General features: G+C 39.1%; 2 protein-coding genes across 2 annotated transcripts; one reads left to right on the forward strand and one right to left on the reverse strand.

The window, feature by feature from the left end:
• Positions 1 to 1,776: 1,776 nt before the first annotated feature.
• LOC121784123 (serine/threonine-protein phosphatase 7 long form homolog) lies at positions 1,777 to 4,919 on the reverse strand. The gene is made up of 7 exons (XM_042182306.1): positions 4,775 to 4,919; positions 3,538 to 4,368; positions 3,378 to 3,465; positions 2,865 to 3,317; positions 2,387 to 2,793; positions 2,040 to 2,188; positions 1,777 to 1,829 (listed from the first exon to the last, which is right to left on the reverse strand). The coding sequence occupies exons 2-7, from the start codon at positions 4,365 to 4,367 to the stop codon at positions 1,777 to 1,779; spliced, it is 1,980 nt and encodes a 659-aa protein (XP_042038240.1). The 5' UTR covers position 4,368; positions 4,775 to 4,919.
• A 245-nt stretch (positions 4,920 to 5,164) lies between these two features.
• LOC121783208 (zinc finger CCCH domain-containing protein ZFN-like) lies at positions 5,165 to 7,934 on the forward strand. The gene is made up of 7 exons (XM_042181209.1): positions 5,165 to 5,326; positions 5,518 to 5,707; positions 5,844 to 5,903; positions 6,398 to 6,508; positions 6,631 to 6,912; positions 6,991 to 7,218; positions 7,293 to 7,934. The coding sequence occupies exons 2-7, from the start codon at positions 5,540 to 5,542 to the stop codon at positions 7,497 to 7,499; spliced, it is 1,056 nt and encodes a 351-aa protein (XP_042037143.1). The 5' UTR covers positions 5,165 to 5,326; positions 5,518 to 5,539; the 3' UTR covers positions 7,500 to 7,934.
• The last annotated feature ends 1,582 nt before the right edge of the window (positions 7,935 to 9,516 follow it).

Raw genomic sequence — 9,516 nt, forward strand, 5'->3', positions numbered from 1 at the left:
TAGTAGTATTTGATGTTAAAGGATCAAATTTTATACAGACTAGTTACTGCACTTAGAAGATTTTTGTTTTTATCTCTCAACTTGAATCTATTTGATGCTAATAGAATTTTTTTCTAATTTCCTTGGTTATTTTTGATCGATAATAACACCATTCATTCATTTATATCATTCTCTTCAAAAGCGGTGTATTCTTTCTAGTTTTGAGACAAATATTTTAAAACCTATAAAAAGATGCTTTTGAATTTTATGTCCAAATGCCGCAAAATATTGTGGAGTACTACAAAGACATGATTATTGACACTAAATAATACTCCATCCGTTCTTCTATAGTTGAGTCGTATTATTTTTCCACTGTAGCTTAGTCATTTCTTATTTTGATAAAAAATACCAACTTTTCTTCTCTCTTACGTTATTCTCTCTTCATCTCTCTACTTTTTTCATTTCCTATTTTATTATTCTTTTACTTAACTAACTTTTAACACAATTTCTTAAATCCCGTGCCTAAAAGAAACGCCTCTACTACAGAGGGACGAGTGGAGTACTCCCTTCCCCGTCCATAAAAAATGACTAGTTTTATTATTTTGGATCGTCTACCAAAATTAGACTAATTCTAAAAATGAAAAGTTTTATACCAATGCTAACCCTACATATCATTCTAAAAGTGGATCCTACAATCCACTAACACTACTTCCACCACATTTTCTCTCCCTCTCTCTTACTTTACCAATTGTGCATTAAAACCCGGTCATTTACAATTTTGTCTATTTTTTATGGACGGATGGAGTAAGTCAAACAAAAGATATATCTACTACTCCGACTGATGTATTCTACTCCATACGTCTAAAAAAATATTTTCATTTTGTCATTTTGGGATATCTATAAAAAATAGTTTCTAATTTCTTAAAATGGAAAGTTTATCTCTCATATTTATGCTCCACTTTCTTTCTATTTCCCTTACTTTACCTATTTTTTCTCCATATTTTTCTTACTTTATCTATTTTTTAATTCTCTCTTAATTTATCAACTTTTCATTAAAACTCGAATCATCCATAAATTAGATTATTTTTTGGATGGAAGAGTAATTAAAAGAGGATTGTATTGTTTACACTTTATTAAACTTTTGAAGCTGAGGCTTTTTTACTAGATTTATAAAATAAAGAACTTAATTTATAACAAAAATATTGACATAATGATATCAACTCGAACAAGAGAGGCAAGAAACAATAACAATTGTCCGCAGGGCCGTAGAGCAGTTGGCAACGGAGGAGCAGATCTTACTGAAACAATAACAATTCTATGGGCAAACATGTCTTTTCACTATGCTACGTATACCTTTGTTCTTGTAATACAACAATAAACCAAAATTATTTGGTGAATTAAATTTAATACTACACGAGTGCAGGAAAGCGAGGATTCGTAATATTGGGACTTTTTTGAAGATCTGGAGCCTCAGTTCTAGAGAGAGAACTCCAATAATTTTAATTCTCTAATTTTGCCGGCATTGAAAGTTGGCGTGGTTTCTGGGGAAAATTCGAAGAAAGGACGCCATGCAAAAATGTATCCGCCATTTGGACCATGAAAAACAAAGTTTCCAGACATGGTATAGACGCGAGAAGCTCTCGCGTGTTTTAAAGTGAAACACGCATGAAGCTCTTGCGTGTTTTAACTAAACACGCGAGACGCTCTCGCGTGTTTGGGTTGACACGCGACACACTCTCACGTGTTTCAGCTAGACACAAATTCTGGTCCAGACGGCAAATTCAGCTAGACACAAATTCAGCTAGACACAAATTCTGGGTTGACACGCGAGACGCTCTCGCGTGTTTCAGCTAGACACAAATCAACCAACATATAATAACTCAACAGTACATCTCAAATCTACCAACATATAATAAGTCAACAGTACATCTCAAATCAATCCACCAGTAGTAAATAAACAATACATATAATGATATTATTCTACTTAAATGACGAAGGTGTATATTTACTCGGGCCTTTTCCTCTGTTGTCACGGCTAGACCTTCTACGTGGGAACATACCCATAATTGTCTGAGACAAACTTGGTCTGGAGCGTTCCTTATCGGGACGGGATGTATGTGAACTGCTACTAGGTCGATCGAGTTGAACACTACTCCTAGGAGGGTCAATATGCTCTCTCCTCGTGGGGCGCTCTATGTAGGCACTACTCCTAGGAGCAACATCATCATCATCATCAGCATCTTCATCATCAGCATCATCATCATCATCAGCAGCAGCATCATCATCATCATTTGTCGGAGAGTGCACGATACGGACATCCGAAAAGAATGAATCCTGTGTAGTAGGATTCCATGGTAGCCCAACTCTATCTAATGGAGTCACCCAACTAGACTGTGGCGCGTCTGACCAAGTAGGAACCCAACTAGAGGGATCTGATGCTGGTGGATTTTGCATTTCGGGCTCACCAGCAAAATTGTCGATGAGTGCATCCAAATCTATGTTGTCATCTGAATTAATATTTTCTTCATTTGCTGCTTGTGATGACCCTGGCATGTCTTGGGACATTCTGAAATGCCGTGAATAACCATGCCCGCCTGTTCGGATACCTCTCTGGCCAATACCTCGAGCTCTTCGGATAAACCCCCGGGACATATCCACATCAGTGCGCTGTGTGGAAGGTATGACCGTGCGTTCACTCTCACCGCACTCGGTGAGGCAGTTAAGAGCAAGATTATTAATCTCGTGCAACAATCCTACAGCGTCTGCTGGGTCAAAACCGCGCGACATATGAACTATACGTGCCAATGTCTCCGCCTGTAACAAATAAAACATGCATATTTAATAACATACATACTTTTAAAATGAAACAACAACTATAAAAATACAATACTTACCTGGACTGTAGATGCTGATGCAACAGTGTTCATCCCTACTTCTGGAAGCCTACCCGGCTGCGTGATATATGTAATGGTAATTTTAAAATACCACTCCATGTATTGTCGAGTCCTCATCACCTGCATGTGGTCTGCAAGAGGCTCCATGTAAGCGTTAGTAACGAACTCAGACCTTCTCTCCCAATATTGGATGTAGGCCTTGTTCTGCACAGCCCAGTTCGTCTTAGCCTTTCCACGCCGATTGGTTTTGAAGTGAGTTTCATTGAAACCCCAATCACGCAATTCCGGGATAAACGGCGTGCCTCCAAATTGTCTAACCACGCGTTCAGGTTCATGTGCTTCTACAATAGCCCAACACACAATGTACGTCACAGATCTCCAACTGTTGTTCATATCGAGGCAGGAGTCTGGCAATTGACGGTCCACGTAGGGCATCCAAATAAACTACAATAACAAGTTTATATTAAAATTACCCAAATATATATCAAACATTATTCATTTTACCTGGTTATTTTGGAGTAATGACAACTGTTCACGATAATGTCGAACCGAATGTTTGGGGGCTCTGTTTATCATATAGGAGCCAGTCCACCTACAATAACAAAAGTTGTCAATTAAATATGTTGTCATTAAATACACAAATGAGAGGAAACAACAAACTTATATTAAGGCACATGGAGTGTTGTTTGTATGTATACGTGCCGCTACAAAATCCGGTCTCAAAGTGGGCATTCTCTCCCACACCCAAAGCTGTAGGAGCACCGTCGGACCTCCAATGTCTGACATTTTGCCCATAGACGCCTCACACAGATTATGGTATAATGTAGCAAGTGCAGCACTCGCCCAACTAATCATAGAGGCAGCCTCTACATCTCGAAGTTGGGTCAACCACATGAGAGGTATCTTACACCCTGAGCCGTCGGGTAAGATCAACCCTCCCAATAGCACAAGCACAATCATACGTGCCCGTTGAATGTAGGCTTCGTCTTCGAGACCATCTCCTAACGGTTCAATCGCCATCCTATGTATTAGCGCGGATGCCAAGATACCGTTTTCCTTCATCTCGCTTTGAAGGGGATAGAAGCCCAAGAGCTCTTCACATAAACCCCTCCACCCAGATTCACAAAACCCATTTCCGGTGAAGGGTACTCCATCAACACGTAATGCCCATAATACTTGTACGTCTTGTAATGTAATGGTAGTTTCCCCTACGGGAAGATGGAATGTATGTGTCTCTGGCCTCCAGCGCTCAACCAAAGCTGTGATCAACGCATGATCTACATCCAGAGCCTTACCACAGAAAAGTACTCCACCTAAACCAAATCTACAGACATAATCAATCACGCGTCTGTGATGATTATCGATTTCCCAGAAATGTCCTTCAAAGCGCCGAATATTGAAAGAGGTTGTTTCCTGGCCTGCCCACGCCTTGCGCGATATATGACTGTGCTGATAATGCAAAACAGAAGGATCTTCTGGTCCATATCGGGACATCCTAATATAATCAAAATTTAACCATGTTCAATAATTCAAAACCAAATTCAATAATTCAAAACCTAAATATCAACCACATTCAACAAATCAACACCAAATTCAACAAATTAACACCATATTCAACCATATTCAATATTTCAACAATAATTCAACCAAATTCAATAATTCATAACCAAATCAATAATTCAAAACCAAAGTCAATAATTCAACAAAATATCAATCACATTCACCAAATTAAGATCAAATGCAACAAAATAACACCAAATTCAACATAAAATAAACATATTGAATAATTCAACACCAAATTCAACTAAATTGAACCAAAATACTTTCTAACCCATAAACCCTAACTATTATACCCACCTAAAAAATACCAATAAAATTCGAAAATAAGGGTTCAAGCTTACCTAACAACACTTCAAATTGGAATGGGAGAGCTAAATATGGGATTAGCCCGCTGCTTTCACCGATTTTCGCTGGTTTCGCCGCTGCTCTTCGCGTGTTTGGGGTCTGTTCTGCCTTCTGGACGTATTTTGAAGCAAGGGAGACACGCGAGAGCGTGTCGCGTGTTTGCTTTAAACACGCGAGAGCGTGTCGCGTGTTTTCTTTAAACACGCGAGAAGAAGACGCGTTTTTCCTTTAATACACGCGAGAGGAATATGCGTGTTTCACTTTAAAACACGCGAGAGCTTATCGCGTCTATACCATGGCTGGAAAGTTTTATTTTCAGGGTCCATATGGCGGATACATTTTGTCATGAACTCCTTTCTTGGAATTTTGCCGTGGTTTCTGAATTTTGATCATAATCACAAGCGTGTCGAGGTTGTAATTCAAAATCAATATCAAAATCGAAATTCCAAACCACAAATTCAGCAAAGTGTTGGTAAAAAATTCCCACAGATCGATGCCGGGGAATCGGAAGTTTTCGAGAATTGATTCCACGTCCGACGGAGTTGTAGGTACGAATTTCGGTCAAAATCTCTGTTTTTGTTTCTATTTTATGCTTTATCAATGTTGATCTCTCGTATTGCTTGATGATCGGTGTTTTTTTTAATTGAGATTGGTTGATTTGGTTAATAGAGCTTGAATTTTGATTTTGAGTATCATCTTAGCTCAGCTCACGTTTGTGCGTTTTGGTTTTGATACTTAGCTAGTTGATTTTGGCAGAGGCAATGAGACGGGTAAAGGTGGAAGAGAGTGATGAAAATGGTGGAGCTGGTGATGAGCGGGGATCCTACCCGGATCGGCCGGGTGAACCTGATTGCATTTACTATTTGCGGACGGGGTCTTGTGGCTATGGGAGCAATTGTCGTTTTAATCATCCCTCTAGTGCAGGACAAGTACGAATCTACATGATAAATACTACTACTATCATGTTTTTTTGCATTATGTGTTTTGTGTTTGGCGTTTTTGTTATGATGTTTTCTGAATGGTTTTGTTTGTTGTTTGTTGTCATTCTTGGCGATGGATGGCTAGGTTCATGGTGTTAAAGCCTGCAGTGAGCTTCCCGAAAGGGCTGGACAGCCGGATTGTGGGGTAACTCTTTTGTTCGATTTCTTTTCAAGCTCTTTTGGTTATAATCTTGCTATAATTCTTTAGGTTCATGGTTATAATTCTTTTGTTCGATTTCTCTTGTCTTTGTGTATTTTTAATTTTTATTGCTTAGTGGTCTATAATGGTTGTTCCTCGAAGATAATTTCTTTTATTGCTTATAGCAAATGAGGCATTAGTTCCTAGCTCTACCACACTATGCAGCAACATTGCTGTATCTTATTGAGCTGTGTAGTAAATTTAGTTCAGATGCATTTATTTGCCTACACTTATGGTAATTGGCTTGTCGTAGGCGAGTTAAATTTTCTGGCTAAGCTTAGTAAGGTATGTCATTTTTTATGCTCGCTAATGAACTCTGTTTACTAACTTCTTTTTCTGGCCATGTGTTGATCAAATGATCAAGCTTTCAGTGAGCTTGTGATATGTGAAGAGATATGTTTCGTTGGCTTGTGTTGATTCTGATAAATATGTTCTTTCAGCACTATCTTAAGACGGGCACCTGTAAGTATGGGTCAACCTGTAGATATCATCATCCCAAAGATAGACAAGCTGATTTCTTGTTGAATATGTTGGGATTACCAATGCGTCAGGTGGTTATATCTTCTATAATCCGGTCGTTTCATTTAGGTTTTATCCCTCAAGGTTTGGTACACAGTCAAACCACGAGCATGAATTACTATAGACGAAGTTAAAGTGGTTGTATATTGTACAGGACGCAAAGCCTTGTCCTTTTTATATGCGCATGGGATTATGTAAATATGGATATGCTTGCAAGTTCCATCATCCCCAACCTACATTAGCTGCTTCAAATGTCTTACCTGTAATGGGACCTGTCTATGGTTCGGGCGGCTCTGCAGTAGTTCCTTCATCTGGTGTATCATCTGCTAGTATTTCAGGAGCGTCCTTGTCAAAGGCAACTTATTTTGCTAGCTCACTGCCACAAAGCTACTTGCCATTATTTCTACCTCAATCGCAAGGATGGAACACCTATATGGTATGCCATTTTCGTTAAAACGATTTTGGCTCACTATTGGGGATTATCTTATTTTGCATTCCCTTTTCCGATTGCTAGGGAAATGCCAGTCCGTTGCCTGTCTCTAGTGTCCTAACTGGTCCAGTACCGAACAGGCAGCAATCTGTCTTGTATCTTCCAGAAAGACCGGATCAGCCAGAATGCCGATATTTTATGGAATACGGGAGTTGTAAATACGGATCAGAGTGCAAATATCACCATCCCAGAGAAAAGCTCTCACAATTAGTTTCAACTTCAATTGTCCCACTCGGGCTTCCTCTAAGACCCGTAGGTCGCTCATGATACGTTAGCAGGTTTCGTTGGTTCTGAATTGTGATGGTTCAACATCTGTTTAAATGCAGGGTCAGCCTGTGTGTTCGTATTATAGCCTCTATGGAATATGCAATTACGGCACTGCCTGCAGATTCGACCACCCAATGGACAGGCACAACTACGCATACGGCCTCAGTGTCCCTCCAACGGCCTTTGCTTACCCGTCCCCAGCCCCATATCAGAGAATAGCGTCCCTGGTGCCCGTAGCTGACGTCTCACCAACCAAATCATCCTAGTTGAGTGACTGGATCTAGAAGGAAACAACTGCAAGCAACAAGAATCATCAATACTCAAACACCAAGAGCCTTTCAGATTCGCTCCCGCACTCGTCGAAGGCCTCGTCCGATGTTTATCACGATGAGTCTGACTGACGCGCTGTGGCGCAGCTGGCTGTAAGCCTGTAACCACTCTCCATCACCATCTCTGTGGTGGTCTATTTTTTTTGAAAGGTATATTATTGTGACACTTTGTTTTAATACTTACTCCCGTTTTTTATTTTTTATGCCAATATTTATTGTTTTTTCTCTTAAAACTCTTTTTTTGGGGAAAGAGTTGATCAGATGGTTAATGCGTGCAAATTTCTTATTCTTTTTTTATGTGCTAATTTTATACTGTATTGATGTTGTTGGTTTTCTTAATTGGATTGTATTGAGGATTCCGTGTTTGAATTTTTTTAGGATAAGACACGATTTTATTTCGACCTACTTTATAAAATTACTTCTATAAAATATTCCTATATAATTACCATAGTAAATGTTATAAAAAGAACAATTGTCCAATGATTAGAGCTGAATCTATGGCCTATGGGATCTATGTTATAAACTAATTCATTGCTAGATGAACAATTCACGTCGAATTGGGATTAGGTATTTTTCACTCTGAAATATTCTTGCACCTTCACACGAGTCTGTGGAGTACTTTTTTAGATTTTGTTGCTTTCCAAATTCTATTTTTCTAGTAACTGAAAAGAACAATTTTATATATGTATATTGAATATATGCTCAACTTTTTAACAAAAACTTTCCCTATAGACATAATAATCTAATTACAAAAACTCACAAGATATATTACAAAAACAAATCAAAAATCAAATAATTACAAAATTATTTGATTAAAAGATGAGAAATTCCCTAAAAGATCAAGCTATAGAAGTTTACTCAGTCTTCTCTTCTCACCATGGATTTACCATTAGAAAAGACGTGACTGCAGGAATGTTTGATGCCTTTCCCACAATGGCACAACTCTTAATCAAACTGAATGAAGATGGTGAGTGTTTTGTCTTTTTGCACATCTCTTACTTACTCTATAAAACATGATCTGGTAGAATCAGAACTTATTGTTCTTCTTCACATGTCAAATAAAGACTGTAAATCTGATACGAGCATATTTCATATTTTGTTTAGATATATTTTAGGGATTCACATATTTTTTCCATATCTTTGTTTTCTTGTTCATTAAGTTAGTTATTAGCATTATAAATAGGAGTCATTGTAATCAATTGAAGGCAATCAAGAATATCAATATTATTTTATCGTTCATTGGCTTCTCCAAAGTGAGAAAGCCGTCTTGCTCGACGGGCACTCGCCCGGTACAGACATTTATCGATCGCTGATCTACGGACACCGATCAGCCCGATAGGAGGTTTATCCTATCAAATTGGTGCTTTCATCACGATCTCAGCCTCCAAAACACCAATCGAAGCGGACAACACCAGATTTGGTTGTCGAGTCCCGCCTGTCCGCCGCGCTCTAGCCGCCGGACAACCCTACTTCCGCAGCCCGACATCACACCGTCAATAGCCCGCCAAAGCTGATGTTTTCGACTCTCTTCATTGTGTCGAAGTTCCCACCTGAGGACAAGGTGGATTTCAACCGTGGGGGAGTTGATACGAGCATATTTCATATTTTGTTTAGATATTTTAGGGATTCACATATCTTAAAGAACTAACAAAGAAAACCCGAACGGGGCTTATAGTTTGGCCCGACTCAAATAAAATAAAATAGTTTAACAAAACACAGAAATAACTAAACAAGGAAATAAATACTAAAATACTTCTCTTCTACTCTGCGGCAAAGCCACTGTACTTCTCCGGCGGTTTGAGGTTCTTTCTTGGTCTCAACTCTCTAGCCGCCGTCGTGCAGGCTTTGTCCGGTTCCTCCACTCGATCGCTTGCATCAGGTACTGCCTCATCTCATCTTCCTCATCCAACTCCTTCTCTTTCTCCATACTTGTGTTCTCTGCATCCGTCGTCGT

The sequence above is a fragment of the Salvia splendens genome, chromosome 21 (genome assembly GCF_004379255.2).
Source record: "Salvia splendens isolate huo1 chromosome 21, SspV2, whole genome shotgun sequence".
NCBI lineage: Eukaryota > Viridiplantae > Streptophyta > Magnoliopsida > Lamiales > Lamiaceae > Salvia > Salvia splendens.